Raw genomic sequence first — 24833 nt, forward strand, 5'->3', positions numbered from 1 at the left:
CTTCCAAAGTGAAATAATAAATTGGTATTCTGGGTCTTAACTCAGTTAAGATTAAGCCTGATGAAGGTTTCGGATGACCTTTGATGAAAACATCTTAACACTTGATTTTGTTCCTATCTTCTCATAAACTTTCGTGAGTTTAATTAAGAAAAAAGAAGTCCCTTGAGCCTCATCACTGCTGAGTAATGGTTAAGGGTAACTTAAGAGGTTTTGGAACCCCTCAGATAAAGGTGAGATTAAGATACAGCTGTTCCTTCTAGGGGAAAAGCCTGAAATAGATGCTTGTGTGTGTGTGTGTGTGTGTGTGTGTGTGTGTGATATTCAGTGTTTCAGCACAGTTCTTCTAACTTGACCAAAAGAACAGTAACAATTAATTGCATCCAGTGACACTCAGTTATGAAAAATACATATTGCAACGTACTATCTTTTAAAAGCCACTTTTCACTGGTTCTTCCTTCGTTTATTTGCTTTTAAATACTTTAAAAATTATAGATTCACAAGAAGTTCCAAAAAATTTTCAGGGAGGTCTCATGTACTCTTCATCCAGTTTCCATCAATGGTACTATTTTTAAACTAGGGACTTAGAAAACAAGATCTCATCTTTCTAACTACCTACCAGAATGAGAATAAATCTCATGCCATTTTTCTTCATTTGCTCAATCAGGAGGCCAAGGTTCTGAAAGCTGGGGCTGAGGGTGAAGTCCAGCTTCCGGTCCATGTAATCGATGTCAACGTGCTGGACGTCCTACAGGAGGAAGCATGCATGAGGGTTGGGGTCCTGCAGCAGGGACGGCTCGGGCAGTCTCCAGTCCTCCTGCTTGCTGACCCAGCCCGGGCCCCTCTTAATTTCTTATCTCAGTACCCTCTAGACAGACCTTACGATTCTGCTGAGGGAGATTGCTTTCTGATTCCTACATCTAGCTCACCCGCCCCAACCTCTTCTCCTGTTCTTCCAACTGGATTCTCCCCTTTCCTTCCCTGAGTTAATGTCTTTTCCACTCTTCAAGTCTCAAACCCATTGAGTCTCACACAAGTGCTGGTTGAACGTTCAAGGGCAGGAAGCCCAGGCGTGCCTGAGAAACAGAAAAGCTTGTACAGCTGTTTCTGTCCCCCTCCAGTAAACTTGACTGAAAGTATTCACATTTAGGACTACACTATTTTATGGCTTTCTAGAATGTATGTGTATATGTTTCTGCCATCCCCATTTGGCTGGATGGCCCCTGAGATGAAAATCTTGTCTTCCCTCTTCTCTGTACAGTACCAACCCAGCTTTCTGAACCTGAAATTCACTCAATCCATGATTATTAAATCATGGCTAGAGTGGTTAAGAGTCAGCTGGGGAAAAAAAGATGCTCCTTTGCAGCCTGAAGGTGAGAATCACCTGTATTGCCTTAACACTCCTGGTAAAGAGGGAGCAAAGATTTGTTCATAAGCCAAAGCATGGAAAAGAATTGCCTCAGTGAGGTAGGCAGATCTATGGATTTTTTTTTTAATCTTTTATTTTTTCTAGTTTCCTAATTTATGTTTAATAAGTATCTAGAAGAGAAGCAGATAAAAAGAAACAAATGAAGCCTGCTGAATGTTTCAGATGACCTTTGATGAAAACATCTGAACACTTGATTTTGTTCCTATCTTCCTGTCATGAATTGTCCTCCAAAAATCTCAGGAGGTGAACTGAGAGCGAAGAGAACAGGTGATGAGAAAATGATCATTCTAAGAGGAGAAAGAGCATGTTGTTTATGGAATTCTGCCTGGTGACAGCAATCAAGTGCACTTCTAGGGCATTTAGGAGATACTGTCATCACAGGATATGCTTGTGTGTATGTGCGTGTTGAAGAGAAAGTCAAGGCTTGGTTTTAACTGCTTTCTTTCATACTGTCACTTTATGTCCATTCTCTCCAGGCATAGCCTGTAACCTCCTAAAATGGTCATAACCGTGAGATGATTTTCAAGTCCCCTATGTCACGCCTTCAAAACCCAGCCATGGCTCCCCAGGATGTTCCTGGCAAAAGGGAAGGAACACTAGGCTCCAAGCACCCCCCAAAGTGCTGAAGGATTTACACAACTCGCAACTCTGAACACCTGATTTAAAAGGAGCTCATGAAATAAATTTAAAAAGCAATGTTTCCTAGCTCCACAGCTTCATTTTCTGTATCCTAAGGTAGTCATTCGTTAATTTCTATGAAGAAATCTCAATCTCTGATTAGCCACCAGCTCCCATAACTAATTAAACCACAGTCTGAGTGAGGGTTTCATACGTAGGGAATCTGAGCTGCCACCATTGCATCATACAAATTGGAAATTTCAGCATCATTCTGGTATCCATAGCGACTCAGCTGGAATCCCAAGGCCCAGTATGGAACCATTGCTGGCTGACCAATCAACTAGAATAAAAAAGAAACAGGGATCCAAGTAGACTTTTTAGAGAAGAAAAGATGATTGGCTTATTCTTGAAGTAACTGGAGCACTCCTATGGAGTATTGTCAGATCTAAGAGGCCTCACTCAAGAGAAACAGGAAAGTCACCTAAATATGGAATAACCACAAAGACACAGCATGATAGAAAGTCTCCTTATACTCTACAGCCTCCGCTCTAGGCAACCTGAGAACTCAGTGGTTGTCATTGCCTAGAGATTTTCAGAAAGGCTACTTAGCAAGTAGCTCAGAGAACTATGGGCTATCAATAGGTCTTTAGAGCCCTTTAACACTAAAGCCTGACTTTCAGAAAAGAGGGCAAATCATGCCATAGGAACACCCAGGGGCCTTAAAAAAAAACCCTTGGGCTTTCTTAGTGCTAAGAACCTGGTAATATCCACTAAACACTGGCTGGTTTATCACTGAATAGAAGGACTTCCAACCTCGGTGTATTGCTGAGTTACAAGCTCGGGGGTTGGCCCCAAAACCATATAAAAGTCCAAAATCCCTCCTGTGGTGCGGTATGTCAGGGCAGGAGTCGGCTGGAAGGTCACATCTATAAAAAAGGAAAAAAGAAGATGAGCATTATTGGAATTGTGAGTTATCCAGATACCAACTCTGCCTTAAAATTTGCTACTTTTAGGAGCTCCCATCATGGCCAGTGGTTAACGAATCCGACTAGAAACCATGAGGTTGCAGGTTCGATCCCTGGCCTTGCTCAGTGGGTTAAGGATCCGGCATTGCCGTGAGCTGGGGTGTAGGTTGCAGATGTGGCTCGGATCCCGCATTGCTGTGGCTCTGGCATAGGCCAGTGCCTACACCTCTGACTTGACCCCTAGCCTAGAAACCTCCATATGCTGCACGTGCGGCCCTAAAAAGACAAAAAATAAATAAAATAAAAATAAAGCAAAATAATAAGGTCACCCAAGAGAAGGGACAAGGATTAGTCAAAATTGTACCCCTAACACCTGTCCTGGAGCTCTCGATAAAACTTAAATTAACAAATGGAGTATCAGTTTATCTGGCCCATTTCCCTTGCCCTGGACTTACTTTATTCCTGGTGATATTCCAGATTCCAAAAACGTGGTCACAGCTGTTTATGCTGGAACACGGGGAGTATGCGTGAGACTTACCCATGGCGTTGCTGTTCAGCAGGAGGACTCCGTGGGCATTGCCATCCTCCTCCAGTGCCATGTAGTAGGGGTGGACACCGTAGGAATTCTTCTTGTACTGGGAGAGCCAGGGGGCGAATAGGTGGGTAAGCAAAAAAAGAAAATCGAAGAAATCATTTTCGCATCATAACCCAAACAGCCAACTCCGACTCAGTACTGAAGCCTCAGTTCAATGTCCTGTCTTTTGCAAAGCCTTCCTTGACCTGTTCCGCTACCCCGAATAAAAATCTAAGTGCCCCACTCCCCGTGCCATCCTTGTTTCTCATGATCTAATTTTATTACAGCACTGATTATCCTGTTAGCATTATTTCTGCTTTTATCTCTCTTACTAGCTCATAAGCGTCTGAAGAACAAAGATAATATCTTATTAAATAAGACAGCATTTTATTCTATGTGCTTAATACATATAACGTATTCACTAAAATTTTATGAAATAAAATCCATTGTCTGCAGGAAACGTATATTGATATTTTAAGGACCAACAGGGCAGAAGATCCTAACATATGGCTTATTTCATCTGAGAGCAAAATGTATCATTATAAAGTGGAGCTGAGGAATAGGGCTCCATATACGGGCGTGCAGATTAAAATAAGTGTGCCCAGAGAGAAAGTGATTGAAAACCTTGTTTTTCTGTGCTTACCGCGGGGGGCTCATCTCGGGCAAACATTCCCCACATGTGCCAGCTCATGTTTCTTCTGAATGTCGTGTGCTCCGTCTCCCCAAAGCCATAGAGGTACTGAGACGGGAGGCGCGTGGAGATGGAAAGGAACAGGTCGTTGAAGGTGAAACCAGGGAGCTGCGAGTCCCAACTGCAACACAGGGGCAGACCTCGGAGCTGAGCTGAGCACAGGCCCGGGCAGACATGGGCCACACAGGGACGACGAGTTGATCCAGAGGCCTCCTGAGTGACTGCACATCCGGACTCGGGGTCAGATACTGGGAGATGACCCGGGTCCCAACAAGGGCCATCACTCACTCCCAGGGTCCTGTGTTGGCCTTTCTATTCTGCGGTTGGCAGGACTAAGAGCTCCTTTAGTGGGTCACGGACTCCTTTAGAACAAGGAGCACGTCTTCCTCATCTCATTGCCTGGCACATCAATGCCTCTCATTGCCTGGCACGCCAGCTTGAATGTGCCAATAAATGGAGAAGGTAGAAGCAAATTTTTCAACAGAACATGTGTGACTCTTAGAACAACTTTTCTGGATTGGCCAAGGAACTTCTCACCAAAGAGGGTAACACACGGAAAGTCTGACAGAGAGTCAAAGAGGGCTGGAGGCAGACGCGCACACACAGGGGCACAGTTTCTACCCTGATGGGGTGGCGAACGAACGCCAGCCCCACACGAAAGCCAGATCTTGGCTTCATTCCATGCAGCGGCAGGACAAGAGAGGAGAGATGACAACTCCTTTTGTGCGTGACATTGTAAAAAGGCTTTGAGTCTAAAATCTCAATAAAAGCCAAGACTGAAAAAGCCATTTGGCCCTCCTTAGTAATCTCTGCCCTTCCCTCCTGACTCTTCTGTTTTCATTTCTTAATGAGCACAGAGAGAACTGATTTCCATCACAGGTTATCCGTTGTAATTACTAAATAGCTTTCTGTTCTACTTAACAAGAACAAGGAATAGAACATGTATTTTCCTTTCTCTAAAAATAAATATCAGTTTGTTTAAATCTTTGATCAATTAATTTTGCTTGCTGAGTTAAAGACTAACAGAAAACACAATTCTAATTGAAGTAGGGGCAATAGATACACTCCCTGTTTACAAGCGTTAGAGTCTCTAAGGTTAATATCTCACTGGCATTATTATTATTATTATTATTATTATTATGGCTTTTTAGGGCAAACTTCCATCTGCAGCATATGGAAGTTCCCAGGCTAGGGGTCAAATCGGAGCTACAGCTGCCGGCAACACCACATCCCTAACCCACTGAGCAAGGCCAGGGATCGAACCTGCAACCTCATGGTTCCTAGTCAGATTCATTTCTGCTGGGCCATGGCAGGAATCCCTGCATTAATTTTTTTTCGTATTTTTTAGGGTCACACCCGTGGCATATGGAAATTCCCAGGCTAGGGGTCGAATTGGAGCTGCAGTTGGTGGTCCTCACCAGAGCCACAGAAATGTGGGATCCAAGCTGCATCTGCAACCTACACCACGGTTCACTGCAACGCCAGATCCTTAACCCATTGAGGGAGGCCAGGGATTGAACCTGAATTCTTGTGGGTACCGTCAGGTTCTTAACCCCCTGAGCCAGGACAGGAACTCCCACTTGCAGCCACTGTAATTAGATCTAGAGCCACTTGGATTAGCATCAAAGAGTGCTTACATCACAGTGCCAGAGCTTTTTCGTCGAATCTGGATCCCGAAAGGATTGTTCTGAATCCTGACATCATACAGCCGGTTTGCAGTGGAGCCAACTGGAGAGGGAGGTGTGTTCAGAGATACTGGGACCTCATACCTTTTATTAGTGGGATCATAGATCTGCCAAGAAGGGAGAAGGAAACTTTCTGACGGTTTCTCATACCTCCAATCCCTCCTGTGACCTTATACTCCTCCGTTCTCATGTTTTCTGGCCAGTCTGAGTCATCAGATCCGGAGGCATCTTATATCCCCAAGCAAGTAGATGCATGGCCCTCCCACCTACTGTGCCTGATACACAGCCTGACCTCCCAAAATGCAGGGTAAGACCTATTCAAAGCCAGCCAGGGCACTTCTAAAACACCCGTGATTTAAGAGTGTGGGACCTCACAGATGCAATGCACGTGTGTGTGGTATGTAAACACATACGTGCAGGTAAGCGTTTAAGATTCTGTGTGAGCATGTGAGGGCATGTTAGACATAAAAGCGCTGAATTTTCCTATGAACTCTGGGACCTTCTTACTGGTTGAGCTTCGAGCTGTCGTGCAACTTTTCCCACCCTAAGGCTGCTCTTTTGTACTTACCACTTGTTCCTACCACCCCCACCGTTTTCACGTGCAGGGGAAGAAAAAAAGAGAGAAGTGAAAAGCGTTATCCAAGGCCAGGGAGTATAGCTTGATTGCCAAGCATCCCCTTCCTCATGACGTTACTGGTCCACGTACTCCGCTTAAGTATCGTCTTAAGCCTTGCTTCTCAGAATGGTGTTTCGCAGACCAAAAGCCACTTTCACAACCTTCAACAGTGTGAAGCAGCATCGCCTGGCAGCTGGTTAAGAACGCAGACTCTCAGCCTCCCCCAGACCTTTTGCATCTGAATCTCCCTTTTCTCAAGACCCCAAGGGTGATGCCTCAAACACTGAAATTGAAAAGCAAGGGCTAGAGCTGAGCTGTGCCAGGTGGGATCCACCCCCCCCCATGTGGCCATTAGTCCTTTAAATGTGTTGTCTGAACTGAGACTCACTCAAGTGCACACTAAACAGCACATTTCAAAGACTTAACATGATTAATTTATCTCAATAATTATATTTGGATTACAGGGTGGAATGATATTTTGATATATGGATGCAGTAAAATGCTATTAAAATTAATTACGCTTGGCGTTTCTTCGAATACATTTTAAAAATATGGTTATTGGCAAACAGGTGGTTCACACTTTCTATTAGAGCAGAAAGGGCCTCAAAGTGTGGCCCTTTAAGTTGCAATATCTTCATCACCTGGAAACTTGCTGGCACTGCAAATCCACCCAACAGAAACCCCGGGGGTAAGGCCCATCTGTGGTTTAACAAGACCTGCAGGTGGTTCTGGCATGTGCTGAAGTTTAAGAACCAGAGCTAGAGAAATAGCTCTGATGCTGGAAGTGACTTATTCTCACTTGTATGACTTACTGTAAAGTCACACACGTTTATATGACTGACTACCAAGTAGACGTGTTTTCTCAGGGCTAAGGACCGACTCTCTGAGGATGGTCATGACTTTGAGGGCTCACTGGTGTAGGAAGCTCAGTGCCTCTGTGGACCTAAGGCCACATCCTGGCTCTTCTTCCTTCTGACTTTCTGACCTTCACCTGTCTGGGCCTCAGCAGCCCCACCTGTAAAATGAGGGATTCAGATGAAAAGATGTTTCCATGTCTTCCGTTTGTACGGAGCTGCCAGTTAAGAGCTCCGTCCGTGGAGGACTCTGCGACACGGGCTTACCTTGAACTGCAGCATGGTTTCGGTGTGGTAGGTGACGCTCACGCGGAGGAAGCCGATCTTGGCGGAGAGGGGATCGGAGGCTGAGGCAGCCTTGGCGGCGGCGGCGGCTGCGGGTGGAATTTGCTTGCCCCGTGAAGACGGTGGTGCTGCCGATTCAGGGGCTGTCAGGTGGGAAAGGTCTGTGGTGATGCCCGTGGGCAGGTACTGAATGTTGCTGGCGGCGTAATTAGGGATGGTGTCGTAGAAACAGGTGGGCACGCCGGGCACCGTCGTGGGCTGGAACAACGGGAGGGACTCTCAGTCAGCCTCTGAGGTCGCACTTTGAGGCTCTAATTACTGGAGAAGGTGGTTATAACGCAGACTGCCTCTTACACTCTGTCCATTATTACGGGTTAAGCTGCCTTCCTCAGAAGAGATGCTAAGTCCTAACTCCTGGTATCTTGTTTGGAAACAGGATCTTTGTAGATAATGGAGTTGCAGGAGGCCACCAGACTAGGGCTAATCCAACTTGACCAGTAGCCTTGTTAAAAGGGGAAACTGGGACACAGAGATAGACTAAGAACACCAGGTGAAGACGAAGGAAGAGATCAGAGTGATGTTTTTATAAACTGAGGCACAGCAACGATGGCCGGAAAGCCGTCAGAAGCCAGGAGAGGAAGATGAAGCAGTTTCCCTCACAGCCCTCGGAAGGAACCAACTCTGCCAGCACCTTGATCCTAGACGTCCAGCTCCCAGAACTCTGAGATAATAAGTTGCTACTGGACCTCTCATTTTGGTGCAACAGAAATGAATCCAACCAGTATCCACGAGGACGGCATTTCGATCCCGGGCCTTGCTCAGTGGGTTGGGGATCTGGCATTGCTATGAGCTGTGGTGCAGGTTGCAGATGGGGCTGTGATGTAGGCCAGTGGCCACAGCTCCAATTAGACCCCTAGCCTGCTCACTTCCATATGCTGTGGGTGCGGCCCTAAAAAGCAATAAAATGAAATAAAATAAAATTGCTATTGTTCTAAGTTACCAGTTTACAGTATTTTGTCACGGCAACCCTGGCAATGCACACACACACACACACAGAGGCCCCCTCTTAAGGGTGAGTGGTGACGTGCCAGTAGCACCTTGATCTGAGACTGGAATTCTAAGGCAAGGTTCCCCTCCCCGTGGCCCTATTGTCCTTATTGTGACCTTAAGGAAACCACTTATTTCTTCTGGCCTTCAGTCTATTTTTCAAACCGAGAGAAGCAGACTTATCTTATTTACGGCATGGACTTTCCAACAGATGGAAAGAATTACTTAAAATACTCAGTGCATTCCCAACGAGTTCATCCTAAGTTTAAAAAAACGTGCGGTGCTGAGTGCTGTGATTGGAGGAAAGGGAGCGCCACAGAGGCAACGAGTTTCTTCTAGTTCAGGGTGAAACGCTGAGCACCTATCCCACGGCATGAACAAAATAATTCATCGCTTGGCACAGTATAATTTTCTTCCTAAAGTCGGACTGCCTCCCGTTCAACCCATCAGCGTTTAGCCCGTGTTTCCCAAGTGCCTAATTGCTGGTGGGACACTGTTTGCAGCTTCCTGCTCCCTGTGGTTATCTGGCCACCTGCTCCTGGTCCTCACCTCCCACAGGCACCCCCGCTGCTGGCAGCTCTCCTCAGAGACCGCAGGCTCCTCGGGGTAGCAGTTGAACTTCTGCAGGTCATGCACTGGAAGCTTCCACTCAATGGAGAATTCTTGTCCCAGTAACAGTCCCTGGAGATCCGTGATGCTCACCACCTGAGGGAAGAGGAAGGAAGCCACGGTGGTGACGGTGACGACGTGGGGCTGCCTGGATCACGCCCTTCCCTGACGGGCTGGGAGTCAGGATCGGGGGAGCCCTCTGTCCATCACCGCTTTGACGTGGGCTGTTTGTCACACTGTCTTTTCTCCTCTGGGGCTTTTGACCTTCCTGTCAGGAAAACGAATCTGACTTATTCCTGACCATGTTAAGGAACACAGATCACAAGCATGGTTGGCATTTCAAATTCATTGCCCCCTGGGTACTGCTGCTCATCCATTTTAATAACAATGGGAGTAATTAGCACAGCTCAACGTTACTGAGTATTTACGTGGGTCAGGCGCTGTGATAACCACTTTATATGCTTTATCTCTATTAATCCTATAAAGCAACCCTGTGCTATTAATAATATGGCTCTCTCCATATTACAAAACAGAACCCTGAGGTTCAGAGAGGTTTGCTGCTTTGGCCACAGCTAGGCACAGAAGAGCGAGGATTAGAATGCCCTAAACCCAAGCTCTCGTCCTCTGCTACATGTGTTTTCATAATGGAAGGGGGCTACCCTAATAAACAGTGAATTTCCCAGTGCTTGAAATAGTCAAGAGATTATCACATAAGGGAACCACTCCATAAGAGCAACCGCATATCACCCCATCATGTTCTACTAAACTCTCTTTCTGTGATGGTATAAAAAGAGCTTAAAACACTAAGAAAAAATAATACCAACAGTGTCTCAAAGAAAGTCTTTAACTTAGATGAGAGAACACACGTGTAAATACTCTCTAGAACTAGGCCAATTTATTGAATAATATTTTCTTTCTTTTCCTTTTTTTTTTTTTTTTTGGTCTTTCTAGGGCCATACCTCAGGCATGTGGAGGTTCCCAGGCTAGGGGTCAGATCAGAGCTACAGCTGCCAGCCTATGCCACAGTCACAGCAACCTGGGATCTGAGCCACGTCTACGACCTACACCACAGCTCACGGCAACACCAGATCCCCAACCCACTGAGCGAGGCCAGGGATCGAACCTGTGTCCTCATAGATACTAGTCGGGCTCTCTAACCGCTGACCCACGACGGGAACATCAATTGAATAATGTTTTCATAATACTACGTCTGCGGTTAGCATGTCTGCGTTTAAATTTGCCCAGAGGAGAACTGCTGTCTTTCAGGGTCCCAACTCCTACTGTCTTCAGAGTCCTAATGCAAACAAAGCTCAAGCGTCCATATGCAGGGGATTCTCCCTCTGCATCCCTGCGATTTTCCAGCGAGCCAGCTGTCTCTGTGACCGCCCAAAGTCAAAAGAGCAAGGGACAGCTGGCCGTCAGAATCTCAGGTCGGAACTGTCAGCGAGGGGGTCACAGGATGGCACAATATCCCACCTTTGTCGAACTGGTGTAGACAACGCTTGAAATGGGGGTGGCAGCATTATTAAGGAAGACAGTAAAATTAGCAGGTTCCTTGTCCATTCCCAAGATTGTGATATTTGTAAATGTGAGTCCGTTGGGGTCTGTGTACGTATTTTTTATAATCTTTGCCTGGAGACGGTTCTGGAGGAGAAAAATAAGTCTGTTTCGAGATCAGATGTATCACACTGTAATTGTGCCCAAGCACCACCCACTACCTTTCTTGCTGAGATTGAAGGTGTGTGGTCTCTAAGGTTCTAAATGGTGCCAGGTGTTTCGCTTTGCATTTCTCTAATAATCAGTGGTATCAATCATCATGCTGTAATGAGTTAACTATGTACAATTTTATTTGTCAGTTACACCTCAATAGAGTTCAGAAAAAAAGAAGCGCCTGCTTCAGCAGCATATACACTAAAGTTGGAACGTCGCTGGATTTAGAGAAGATGAGCACAGCCCCTGCCCAAGGGTGATGTACAAATCTGTGAGGCGCTGCATGTGTTTTAAACAAGTCATGAATGGTCACGTGATACACAGCACAGTGACTGTATTTTACCGTATAGTTGATCATTGCTGAGAGAGTAGATCTTAAAGAGTTCTCATCACAAGAAAAAAATTTGTAACTGTGTGTGGTGATGGATGTTCATTTGACTCACCGCTGTAATCACTTCACAATACGAATACTGAACCATTATGGTGGACACACGAAACCAATATGATATTACATGTTGATTATGCCCCAGTAAAAATAATAAGTTAAAAAATTTCAGGGCTTTGTTCAGAGGTAGAACTTAAACAAAAAAATAAAATAAATGGTGCCAGGTGATGGTCCTGGAGAAGTCTGTCACCCAGACTCATAAGAATCCTAGTTTTTTTTTTTTTTTTTTGGTAATGTTTTGCTTTGGCGTACAGGTTATTTACTGATTCTATTACCCGGAACAGGTTCTTCATCAAACGCATCCTGATGTTCTACAGGCTTACGGGTCTGACAAGATGAAAACTTTGCTTTTGAGGTTAAATCCTCTAGGACCGCTCTTACCCCACATGACCCAGTTTCTACAGCAAACCCAAAATGCAAAAAGCAGTCAGAGAAGAGAAAATGCACTGTGGGTTCTTCAAAACCAGTACTCACAGAGGTGACAGAAAAATCATACAGAATGTATTTGTTTTGAGCTACAGCATCTGAAAGAGAAAGACGAGGAGGCCCTGTTACTACAGGAGGAGAGAGGCAGGGCACATTCCTCTCTTCACTGGAAACACCTCTGCCGCCTAGTCCTGCTCACCCAAGTTCCACCTGTTTTGGCAAACCTCACAGAGGCGTCCTGCACCCCTTCGAGCCTCTGAATTCCGTGGCCCTCTGTGGTGCCCTCTTGTTGGCATTTAAAACACTTTGGCGCCACAGGCCCACTATCTTGCTGGACTGGGACTTCCTCAAGGCAATGTCTATGGCTTATTCATGCTTATCAGCCCCGCGCACAGCACAATAACGAATAGCCAATAAATAACAAATGTTAATTCTACATAGGGCAGGATTTTAGATGGTGAGACCAGAAGCTTATGTGAGGTACTTATACGTGGCAAAAAACACTCCCCAGATTACATATTTGCCCCTCAAGAGCAACCGAGGCAGTATTTTACAAATCTATTAGCAAAATGTTATTTGGTATTAATAATAAAACCTAGAGCAAAGAATAATTAAATCCAGCAATGTCTGCTGCTTTGATAGGGGCAATAACATACAACTTGCTCATTTGAAGTCTCCCCTAATGCATGCGCTTGGCCAACTGAACTTTAAGAATAAATTGATTCTGGAGTTCCCATCGTGGCTCAGTGGTAATGAACCCGACTAGTATCCATGAGGACACAGGTTCAATCCATGGCCTCGCTCAGTGGGTTAAGGATCTGGTGGTGCCATGAGCTGTGGTGTAGGCTGCAGACATGGCTTGGATCCCATGTTGCTGTGGCTGTGGTGTAGACCACCAGCTGCAGCTCCAATTTGACCCCTAGCCTGGGAACTTCCATATGCCATGAGTGTAGCCCTAGAAAGACAAAATAAAAAAATAAGAAGAAACTGATTCTAAGCTACAGCAATCAGCATTGGTGAAAACAGGGTTCGTGCCATACTGGGCAACTTGCAAAGATGAACTTCCACCGAGAACCATGGTGATGGTGCCATGAGCAAGTCTACCTTTAGAGTCACCGTCATCCCAGCACAGCTGCCCCTTTGCTTCTCTCTTATAGTCCAAGGCAATGATGAGTCCCAGGGAATTCCTCCGACTGTAAAAGAGCAATTCTCTATTTCAGAGAAGGAAGAGCTAGAGTGACGTTAAACCAGCCCCCTTCCTGTCCCCGGGACAGATAATCTCCGAGAAAATCCCAGATGCTAAGTCAATGCTGACACTGTATGAAAACACAGAAGCAGGGCGTGGGTGGATGGCAGGCAGCAGGAGGTAGTTCCTGCTGGGTTGGAGCGAGAGCTAACAATCAGCACTCACTGGGTGCTCACCACATGGCAGGCACTCTTTAAGCGTCTCGTGTATTCTAAATCATTTCTGTTATTTCCTTTGACCCTCTTAATAACTCTAAAAAGTTGAATGACCATCATCACCAATTTACTATGATAAGCAGAAACAAAGAATGGAAGCTGCCCATGTTAACACATTAGGTAAGAGGCAGAGTTAAGGCTTGAGCCCAAACTTTCTTGCTTTGATCTTGAACCTATTGATTTTCACATGACTTTTTTTTTTTTTGTCTTTTTGTCTTTTTAGGGCTGCACCCACAACATATGGAGGTTCCCAGGCTAGGGGTCTAATCAGAGCTGTTGCTGCCGGCCTATACCACAACCGCAGCAACTCGGGATCCGAGCTACATCTGCAACCTACACCACAGCTCATGGCAACGCTGGATCCTTAACCCACTGAGTGAGGCCAGGGATCGAACCTCTAAAGTTGTGGTTCCTAGTTGGATTCGTTTCCACTGCACCACAATGGGAACTCCCACATAACAACACTTTATCTTCTGTTGAACTTGCATTGCATCCCTCATGCTTAAGGGAATCTACTTAAGGACAATTTCTGACCCTAAGGAAATTATCACGAGTAATATTCTTTTCTATTGACTATTCTTTTCTAAAAACTTATTTATTTTGGCCATACACGCAGCATATGGAAGTTCCTGGGCCAGGGATCAAATGTGAGCCACAGCTGCAACCTGTGCCACAGCTGTGGCAATGCTGGATCCTTAACCCACTGTCCCGGGCTGAGGACTGAACCTGTGCTTCAGCAGTGATCTGCTGTAGAGATCATTGGATCCTTAATCCACACCAGAGTGGGAACTCCTTGACTATTATAATCTGATTCAATCTAAAAGTGAAAGACAATGGAACTGGAAAGGAATTGAGACTACATTTATCTCTGGCTAAATGAAGACTGAGCTGCCAAATCTGGGCTTGAAAGCACGTGAGAAGGATTACTCACTGGAGATGTTTTCCCTTAGTTTATCCACCTTCCGTCCCTATTTTCCTCTCCTGTAACACCCTGCCCCTTAGAGCACCAGAGCAGTCACCTCTTAGAAGAGTGAGGCACTTACCTGGCCTCTGTGGTTGTGTTTGGCTGCTGGGTGGGAAAGATGTAGCCCCCTCGAAGGTGAAGTCCTATCCTGTCACCTGGCAGTAGCATCTCCACAAATTGTTTCCTCCATTGGGTGGCTACTCCCTAACCATCAAAAGGAAAAAAGATCACATAATAGGCTGTTTGGGCTAGCCATGACCTTGGAGATCAGCTAGTTCAGCTGCCTCATTTTATTTTTTATGTATTATAGTTCATTTATAATGTTCTGTCAATTTCTGCTATACAACAAAGTGACCCAGTCAACCATTTATAATATATATAAAAAGACAATAGAGGAGTTCCCGTCGTGGCGCAGTGGTTAACGAATCCGACTAGGAACCATGAGGTTTCGGGTTCGGTCCCTGCCCTTGCTCAGTGGGTTAACGATCCAGCGTTGCCGTGAGCTGTGGTGTAGGTTGCAGACACGGCTCGGATCCCGCGTTGCTGTGGCTCTGGCGTAGGCTGGTGGCTACAGCTCCGATTCAACCCCTAGCCTGGGAACCTCCATATGCCTCGGGAGCGGCCCAAGAAATAGCAACAACAACAACAACAACAAAAAGACAAAAAAAAAAGACAATAGAGCAAAAATAAAATAAAATTAAAAATAAATAAATAAGAGAAAAACAAAACCCCCTCCCACTCCAAAGGGTAGTGCCTTGCCCAAGTCACATAAGCAGTTGATAGCAGAGATTCCAGTCCACCCTATTTCTCTGAAGTACCCCATGCTGTGATTCCACAACTGGGCTTCAATTCTCTAGGTCATCACTGCCCAAGACGCATCACTAGTCCAGAGAGCTGCATAGCAGCCAGGCTGATATAATGAAAATTGCCATATTATTTCAATGATTCATTGTACATCTGGAAAGGCCTTCTTCCCAGGAAAGTACCCACTAAAAGTACCCCTGTATTATTCTAGCCCAAGACCACGGCCTCAGAGTTGCCCTCAGCTGGAGGCAGGTCTCCAAGCCCAACAGGGCTGCATCACTTACAGTCTCATAGTCGTACCAGATGGCGTCCGGTATGTATGCTTTTGCAGAGTCCACACCCTAGGGCAACAATAACAAGCACTGACTTATGTAATAACTGTATGGGAAAAAAGACTGCACACATGCACATGTGTAAGCAACTCATTTTGCTGTACACCTGAAACAACACTGTAAATCGATTATAGGTCAATAAAATTTGAAAAAAAGAATGAGCAGGAGTTCCCGTCGTGGCTCAGTGGTTGACGAATCAGACTAGGAACCATGAGGTTACAGATTCAATCCCTGGTCTCGCTCAGTGAGTTAAGAATCCAGCATTGCTGTGAGCTGTGGTGTAGGTTGCAGATGCGGCTCGGATCCTGTGTTGCTGCGGCTGTGGTGTAGGCCGGCAGCTGTGGCTCCGATTCGATCCCTAGCCTGGGAACCTCCATATGCCGTGGAAGCAGCCCAAGAAAAGGCAAAAAGACAAAAAAACAAAACAAAACAAAATAAAACAAAAAACAAAACCCAATGAGCAGCACTGGCACATCCCTTTCCAGTTTGCACAACACATAGTTGCATGTGCTCCTCTCAACAACCAACAGAGACAGGTGGGATCATCCCACTGTACCAGCAAAACACAGATACTCAGAACAGTTGGGCAGTTTACCCAAAGCAGAGCTGTTTCTAGAAATTACATTGGTTTTGCTTTGAGGCTCCTGGAAGAAGCAGAGAAAGTTTATTCCCTGAGTGATTTGTAATCTGACAGGTGGGAGGAGAATGAAGCATCTAAGCCCCCAGAAGAGGCTTCTAGGAGGACCACTTGCTAGTTAGCAGGATGGACCATGAGATGCTGTGGCTAAAACATTAGCTCCAAGGGCCTTTGACGTGAGTTCCTGGGCCATCTCTCATATTTATAAATGGATCCATTTCTAAACATCAGCAGGACCCCTCCCCTATTCTTCCCCGCTCACCCCTGCCCCAAACTCCACTTAGGAAGGGTGTGTGTGGTCCCTCACACACAGGCTCCAGCATAACACACCTCCCACTCCCCACCCAGCATCTCCCTCTCCTTCCACACACCTCTCCCCACCTCTTCTCTTTTGCCACTCTCCACCCCAGGAGCACACGCTCTCTGGTCCAAGGGAAACACAGACAGCTGGCCAGCCCGAATGCGCAGGCATTTAAAGCCCCCATCAGTACCACGGCCACATGCTTAAGGAAATAAACATTCAGGTAATTTTGCAAAATATAGATTGTTTTGCTTGGTAAAGAGTTGGGATCAAGAATTACAATTTTTCAGAGTTCCCATCGTGGCTTCGCAGAAATGAATCTGACTAGCATCCGTGAAGTTGCGGGTTCAATGCCTGGCCTCACTCAGTGGGTTAAGGATCTGGCGTTGCCATGAGCTGTGGTGTAGGTTGCAGATGCAGCTTGGATCCCGCATTGCTGTGGCTCTGGCGTAGACTGGCGGCTATGGCTCTGATTCGACCCCTAGCCTGGGAACCTCCATGTGCCTCAAGTGTGGCCCTTAAAAAAAAAAATTACAATTTTTCTAATTTCCAAACTTTCATGATCTGTCTCTCTCATATTCATATATTAATACATATATAAACACAGCCACAGAAACTCAGGACCCACTTCTTCAGCTATAGAGCAATGAGGACAAGTGGGAAAGTCCACCCCATTGTTGAGATTATAAACACACTTCATATAAAACAGGCGTGATGAGGAGTCCAGGCCCCCAGAGGAACTGCTCGTGCACCTCCCACGTGGCTGGGTCCTGGTAGAACCTGGAAAACAGAGAAGGCAGGTGAAGCCTCCCTGATAGGACAGCAGCACATTCCCTACTAACCTTGCTGCTACTAACGAAGTAGGGGAACTTGGGATCTGAAAAGGATTCTTTGCAGGTCAGAAAGCTTACTCATGGACGAGGGGCCTGGCTACGGTCTCCCCCAAGGAATGAGCTCGGTAGAAAAGGGTGTAGAGATAGGGCAGCAGGGTGTAGCGGATGTTCAAATAGTGTCTGGCGGAATTCAACAGCGTTGAGTTGTTTTCACTAAAGGCAGCCGGATCCTGGTCCTAGAAGAAAATGTCAGCAATTACTAAATATTTCCATCAATATTTTCAAGGGCCCTGTTGATAAGAAACTTTCTCAAAAGGGAACCCTCCTACACAGTTGGTGGGAATGTAAATTAGTACAACCAGTATGGAGAACAGAATGGGGTTTCCTTAAAAAACTAAATATAGAACTATCTTATGATCCAGCAATTCCATTCCTGGGCACAGATCCAGAGAAAATTATAATTTGAAAAGATACATGCACTCCAATGTTCACTGTAGCACTATTTGCAAGAGCCAAGACTTGGAAGCAACCTAAATGTTCATCAGCAGATGAAAGGATCAAGAAGATGTGATACATATATACAATGGAATATTACTTGGCCATAAAAAAGAATGAAATAATGCCATCTGTAGCAACATGGATGGACCTAGGAGATTATCTTACTAAGTGAAATAAGCCAGACAGAGAAAGATAAATATCACATGATATCACTTACATGTGGAATATACTTTTTAAAATGATACAAAAGACCCTATTTATAAAATGGGAACAAACTCACAGATTATGAAATCAAATTTATGGTCACTAAAGGGAAACCATAAATGGGGAAGATGAGATTAACATATATATGCTACTATATATAAAATAAATAAAAACAAAGATCTACTAGATAGCATTGGGAAATCTACTCAATATTCTGTAATAATACAGGCGGGAAAAAAGAATGGATATATGTCTATGCATAACTGATTCACCTTGCTGTACACCTGAAACTAACACAACATTGTAAGTCCACTAGTCAACTATGCTCCAATAAAATTTTCAAAAAAAGAAGAAGCTTTCTCAGATGAAAGTAGCAATGTTTTCCAACTTGGAGGATGAGAAAGCATTTCCAGAACTGAAAGGACCTTGGTCCTGCGCCTTCATTTTACAGATGCAAAGAACAGCAGCTACAAGGCTCTTGCAACGTAAAACTGCAAGCAGGCGGCAGAGTTTACATTTGACATACGTTGTCTCTGGCAGCCTCGGGGTGATGAAGGAGCCCACAGAGGTTGCCATGGAGGTAAAGGTGCTGGTTGGGTCCTTCCACAGCTGCTCCAGTTTATGTCACATATTCAGGTTTCTCAGGAGTTTCCCGTTGTGGTACAGTGGTTAACGAATCCGACTAGGAACCATGAGGTTGTGGGTTCCATCCCTGGCCTTGCTCAGTGGGTTAAGGACCCAGTGTTGTGAGCTGTGGAGTAGGTCACAGATGCAGCTCGGATCCAGAGTTGCTGTGGCTCTGGCGTAGGCTGGTGGGGCTACAGTTCCTATTAGACCCCTAGCCTGGGTACTCCATGTGCCGGGAGCGGCCCAAGAAATGGCAAAAATGACGAAAGAAAAAAAAATTCAGGTTTCTCATAATGCTTCTTCTGGCTAAGCAGATTAAGGCCGTATTCCTCCCACAAAAGAATCTGAAAGCCACTGCCTTAAGCCACATTGCCTACACCATGATCTATAAGCCCTCTCTCTTCCTTTCCTTACACTTTTAGAAATGTGCGATTTTTAAGATTCGTTGTAAATTTTCAATTTAGGTTTGTCTGTAATGTTTTCACCATTGAAATGTGTTTTATTCTCTCTATTCCAAAGACAGTGACTTCTATTTGTTCTCCAATACACAATGTGCAGAAACAAAATCATGAGGAAAGTTTTTAGTAGATTTTATCCAAGAACAAAGAAAAATCCCTTTAGATGGGAAATCTAATTCTCTTAGGACCCAGAAACAGAAATTTCCATTGATGATGGGCAGTTGTTTTGTTCATGTCCATTGTAATTTTATTATTTATTTATCTATTTATTTTGTCTTTTTCTCTTTTCTAGGGCTGCACCTGAGGCATATGGAGGTTCCCAGGCTAGGGGTCTAATTGGAGCTGTAGAGCCACAGCAACGCCAGATCCGAGCTGCATCTGCAGCCTACACCACAGCTCACGGCAACACTGGATCCTTAACCAGCTGAGCGAGGCCAGGGATCGAACCGGCAACCTCACGTTCCTAGTTGGATTCGTTAACCACTGAACCACGACGGAAACTCCTATTGTAACTTTAAAGATGTGAAAGATATGCATGCCATATTTAGACCTGGCATCCTGTACTGTATTACTGCAACTGAATTTTAGAGGAAATTCTCTAAATTTATTACCCTTTTCTTGGTTCCTTAAGATGTCCATTTCCGCCCTCCACAAAGAACTGCTCCATGAGACCACTCCGCCCCCGCAGTGTGGAGTTCATGAAAACCCCGAGTCCAGATCCCAAAGAAACCATCCTCCACAACCTCCTTCTCTTTGGTCTCCATCCAAGAAAGTCCAGAGCTAACGCTGCCCATGACGATGGCTACACGGTACGTGAGGCCGTTTAACACCTGAGATGTGATCAGTAAGAATGAGGAACTGAGTTTTTAACTTTACGTGATTTTATTTAAATAGAAACCAAAATAGAATTAATGTAAAATAGTTTTTCCATTAAACATCGTTGTTTTGGCAGGATTACATGTCCTCCAACTGCTTAAAATTTAGCATCCAAATTGCTATGTGTTGCCACTGTCACGTGCACCCTGAATTTTGAAGACTTAGTGGAAAGAATATAAAATAGCTCATTAATGTGTTGGGTTAAACCCAGGTAGAAATGATAATGTCATGGATATACTGAGTTGCATAAAATATTTCAAGAATAATTGCTCCTGTGTCTTTTCATGTCTTAAATTTACATTTAAACATACACGCGTGGCCCGCGTTATCCTCCTACTGGACAGTGCTCGTCAAGAAGAAGGGAGAAGAGGCACGGTAACCTAGCAGCCCGACAGCACCTCTCCATCAGGTCCTTCCAGGCCGTCTCTTCAGGAAGTGCGCTTGCCCTACCTGCGCCCAGCCACCTGCTTAGAAGGTCAGAAATAGCATCTTTCTCTAGATCACCAATGGCTAGGAAGGCCCAGGGATACAATACTTGCTTGTGAATCTTTCCCAGCTTAGAGACGTGTCACTGGATAAAGTCAAGAACTTGAGCTAAAATGAGGCTTGGTTAAGTGACGCTGATGAGCCCATTAAGAGCGAAACCACTTGGATGTGAAAGATTTCAACCACAGATTGCATCATTAAAAGCAAGGGCATCCCTCCTTACTCACTCCTGCCATCACCAGAAACATCTCCTTAAGGGAGACTTCGAACCTACAGCCACACACCTGACCATCAAAGCCTGGACTCCAGATAGAAGAGGATAAAAGGGTCATGAGAAGTAGCAGATGGTCTCCCAAAACCACTCATAGAAAGACGGAGTGTTGTAACCGGGTGGGAAAACGTTCAGATCGCTGCCCTGCCCTCCCTAAACCCTTCCTCCATATCTAGGAGGGGTCTCCCTTGTAAAAACAGAAGTAAAATCTCCGTCAACTCCAATCCTTTCGTCTTATCTAAGGTGGAACAGAAGTGACAGCAAAACCACAGACACCTTAACAAGCCTCCTCACCTTTGTTGATATGTCTCCAAATAGAAAAGCATTCAATTATATACACATGGTTCCCCACAGGCCTCCATCCCAATTCCCTGCTTTTTAAGCCTAACACCCAGGATTTACCTATTCTGCTCCTGCACTGAGGACCAATCCCGAAGGGATCTTCTTCAAGCCCCTCTTTGAGTACACGCAGAGCAGACAGTCCAAGAAGTTTCCACCCCTTTTCTTGGAACCTACCCTGAACCCAGGCCCGTTGTGATTCCTCGATAGCGGATAAAATGCTCCAAGCTGCATCCACCTTCTGCAGAGTTCCTCTGTGACATTTTCTGCATAACCACAGATGTTGGCGCCCACCTGGAGAATCAGCACACACACAGCGCAGTGGTCAGTGAGGAAGGTGAAGGCTCTGACTGGGTACCTATGTAACAAGGCAAAGGAGGACCTCTTGTTTGCATTCTTCCGTGTTTAAGGAAGTCCCAGGCTTCCAGGGCAAGCCTCCAGCTAAAGGGAGAAAGAAGCAAGTATGCATCGTGGATCTACTGTCAAGAGGAAGAATGACTCTTGTTTCAAGGGCGCATCCTCAATATTCAGTTCCCAATTTCTTTTTTCTTTTCTTTCTTTTTAGGGCCACACTCGCAGCATATGGAGGTTCCCAGGCTAGGGGTCAAATCGGAGCTGTGGCTGCCAGCCTATACCACAGCCACAGCAATGCAGGATCCGAGCCGTGTCTGTGACCTACACCACAGCGCGCAGCAATGCCAGATCCTTAACCCACTGAGCTGAGCAAAACCAGGCATCGAACCTGCGTCCTCACGGATGCTAGTCAGATTCGTTAGCCGCGGGGCCTTGATGGGAACTCCCTGATTTCATACTTTGCTGTTTACTGACACTCTGCTGATGGAATTTTTCTATGATACTAATGCATTTTACTCATGGTGTCTCTTTCCCAACTTCAGAGAGTCCATGGATGGCCACCCAAAGACAAAGTTTTACCACCCTACCTTCAGAAGGCAGTTTACACAGCACTGATTAAAACAATGTCAAAGGATAACAGGTGAAGGTCCCTTGACTGAGAGTGAAACTCACCATGGGAATGCCAAATAGGTTGAATTCCAGGATACTGGGAATGGACCATCGGAGATCATCCCATGTGGCTGCGTTGTCCCCCAACCAATGACCAGCAAATGCGCCAGATCCGGCAAAAGTAGAACGGGACAGGATGAAGCCTCTTTTATTGGAGAGGATGGCCTCCATCGCCCTGAAAAGGAACACAGTTAATTAACTGTGAAGTGAGCTGTGAGCATCTAGGACTCTCTCATACCCAGGGCAGTAATGGGCTTTCCAACCGAACTCAGAAAAAAAAACATCAAAGTATCATGAATCAGGTGAGCAAATTAGTTTAGCATTTTAAGAGCTTTTTTCCCACTTCTGCATATAAAGTTTCAGATCTCACAGGACAGGACAAACCTCTACAGTCCAGTCCCCCAGGGAGTTTCTCTAGGTTCCTGTCTTCTTTCTCTAGGTTCCTGTTTCCTCTGTCTTGTTGGATCTGGTTGTGCTCTTGGCTTTGGGTCAACCACACACTAGAACCATGTTTTGAGGTCTTGGCCTCATCTTCTCCCTCTAGACAAAGTTCTCCCAATGTGCCTTGGCCATGCCTTGCTGCCCATTGACAATCCTGTTTGTTAGCACAATGCCAGCTCGGGCTGGAGCCCTGTATCCACTGTTGGCCTAAGAGTTTGTACACCAGCTGGGCTCCAGGCACCTGGGTACCTCTGAAGCTTCAGAACTTATTATTAGCAGCAATCCCTGATGTTAGAAAATCATAATATCTACAAAGTAATATTAATTGAAATGAGAATGCCAAACAAAATGCTAAATTAAGTGACAAGTAAAATGTCAACAATGACATATGACACTTTCTGCAAAGCATATACTATTCGTATCGTATTACACATAAATATTACATATCAAATAAAACTGTAAGAAAGGAATTAAAACGAGGATTGTTAGACAAGGGAGGCTCTTTTCCCAGCTTTTGTTCTGCATGCTCTTTCACGTAGGCACTTTACTGAAATTTCCATGCCTCCCTTCTCCTTCTACAGTTCGTACCTTCCTTTGGATTCCAAAACCAGGATGGTAACGCCCAAGCCACCATTGCTGCTAGCGCTCTGCAGGCAAGCGCTTCTACCTTTCCTTCCAATGCGTGGTCTGAGAAAAGCGTACCACCAGGCACCAGGTAAGTCCCCCCAGACCCTACGTCCACCTCTAGTGCTTCCCCACTGTGTGTTCCCAAGGTCATTATAGAGGGTCTCTAAATGCAGAATGCCTTAGAATGACTCAAAGGAGAACACTCGGAACTGGAAGACTGGTTTATGGAAGTTAAGTGCCCTGTTCTGACAATTTAATGACCCAGATAGGAGTAGGTTGGCAGAGAGGGCCCCTTCTTCAAATCTCATCCCCCTTCCCCTTTCAGATACTTTGCCTTCATTACCACTAGCCAGAGGCTTTATTCCATTCTGCCACCATCAGACACAAAAGAAACATATTCAACTTAGTGTGAACTGAAACAGGGATGAAGTTATCTGAGGTTTCTAGTTTGTTTGTTTGTTTATTTATTTATTTTTAGGGCCGCACCTGCAGCATATGGAAGTTGTCAGGCTAGGGGTTGAATGAGAGCTGCAGCTGCAGGCATACGCCACAGCCACAGCCACACCACATCTACACTGCAGCTTTCGGCAACACTGGATCCTTAACCCACTGAGCAAGACCCATATCATCAATGGAGACTATGCTGAGTTCTTAGCCCACTGAGCCACAGTGGGAACTCCTGGTTCAGGCCACTATGGTAACACAGATGAGACAACCGCCTGTTTTTTCCCAGCTCAGACGGACAATCTTATTCAGAGATGCTTACATGTCTATTTTCTGTCCCTAGGTTCGGTTTATTTATGGTCAGGTTCTGATCTCTGGGAGGATCTGCTATTCTGCGTTCAGTCTAGAGGCAGGTGAATTTCATCCTTTGGGTAGATCCGTAACCACTCTGCTTCCAGGTAAGGTGGAGCCAAAGAGTCATCAGATCTAGGACTTCCCTTCTCCCGATACCCAGATCCTACTGGATGGATGACTTATCTGTATTTACACCAATTCTGCCTCATGCCCAAAGGCCAAGTTATGTTTATTTCCACTGTTCTCTGGGAATTTAGGCCATTCTGCCCAACCCAGGGAAGTCAGGACACCTCCTACTTTCTTACTCACAGCTACCTTTTAGCTATTAACCACAGCTAATGGAATGTATTCATCAGCCCCATCATGGCGTCGCAGGACTTGACCACACCCGGAGACAATAACAACAAAGCAACTTAAACCCTCTTTCCCTCCCCCTGCCCGTCCCGACGCTTCCTTCCTGGCCTGGACATTTATCCACTCCCTCTCCCACCTTCCACTCTTGCAGAGATGCATCTAAGAGTCCAGGTAGATCAGAATAGCAAGGGGCCACTGGAAACAAAAAGCTGAGTTTCTCATGTCAAAGATGAGGAAACTGTCTTGTGAATCTAGTTATTAACTAGATCATTACTTATTATTATTTACTATTATTCCTGTTATTTCCTCGGAAAGGTAGAGTGAGAGACAAAGAAGCCAAAAAATACAAGATAGCAAAATCAGAAATGTGTGTTCTTCTTGAGGCTTTTTTCCCCATTGAGATAAAAAATCCTTGTTTACTAGACAAGGGTTCTCTCTCACCTGGATAATCCAGCATTAATACAAAGTCATGCAGGCAAAATGGTGCCAGAAAACAGACTCAGCACAGTCTCTGCCTCTAGAATTAAGTTCCCTGGAGGCTCATCCCG

At 45.3% G+C, this 24833-nt stretch overlaps 1 protein-coding gene and 1 non-coding gene across 2 annotated transcripts in view; one reads left to right on the forward strand and one right to left on the reverse strand.

Annotated features, from left to right (window-relative positions):
* Positions 1-24833, reverse strand: part of MGAM2 (maltase-glucoamylase 2 (putative)) — an 89227-nt gene that overhangs the window by 29268 nt on the left and 35126 nt on the right. The window contains exons 15-32 of the mRNA XM_047763393.1: positions 22069-22240; positions 21220-21336; positions 17362-17519; positions 17146-17230; positions 15465-15521; positions 14456-14580; positions 13056-13144; positions 12000-12049; positions 10847-11014; positions 9311-9466; positions 7844-7972; positions 7697-7786; positions 5912-6066; positions 4227-4395; positions 3548-3644; positions 2858-2970; positions 2259-2384; positions 617-745 (exon numbers count right to left, since the gene is read on the reverse strand). Of these exons, the coding sequence (XP_047619349.1) occupies positions 617-745; positions 2259-2384; positions 2858-2970; positions 3548-3644; positions 4227-4395; positions 5912-6066; positions 7697-7786; positions 7844-7972; positions 9311-9466; positions 10847-11014; positions 12000-12049; positions 13056-13144; positions 14456-14580; positions 15465-15521; positions 17146-17230; positions 17362-17519; positions 21220-21336; positions 22069-22240 (2185 nt within the window). The remainder of the gene's footprint in view (positions 1-616; positions 746-2258; positions 2385-2857; positions 2971-3547; positions 3645-4226; positions 4396-5911; positions 6067-7696; positions 7787-7843; positions 7973-9310; positions 9467-10846; positions 11015-11999; positions 12050-13055; positions 13145-14455; positions 14581-15464; positions 15522-17145; positions 17231-17361; positions 17520-21219; positions 21337-22068; positions 22241-24833) is intronic.
* On the forward strand, positions 11262-11371 carry LOC125117847 (U6 spliceosomal RNA). Its single transcript, XR_007132751.1, has one exon. It is a non-coding gene; the product is annotated as a U6 spliceosomal RNA (small nuclear RNA).

Source organism: Phacochoerus africanus, chromosome 16 (genome assembly GCF_016906955.1).
Source record: "Phacochoerus africanus isolate WHEZ1 chromosome 16, ROS_Pafr_v1, whole genome shotgun sequence".
In the NCBI taxonomy this organism is placed as follows: domain Eukaryota; kingdom Metazoa; phylum Chordata; class Mammalia; order Artiodactyla; family Suidae; genus Phacochoerus; species Phacochoerus africanus.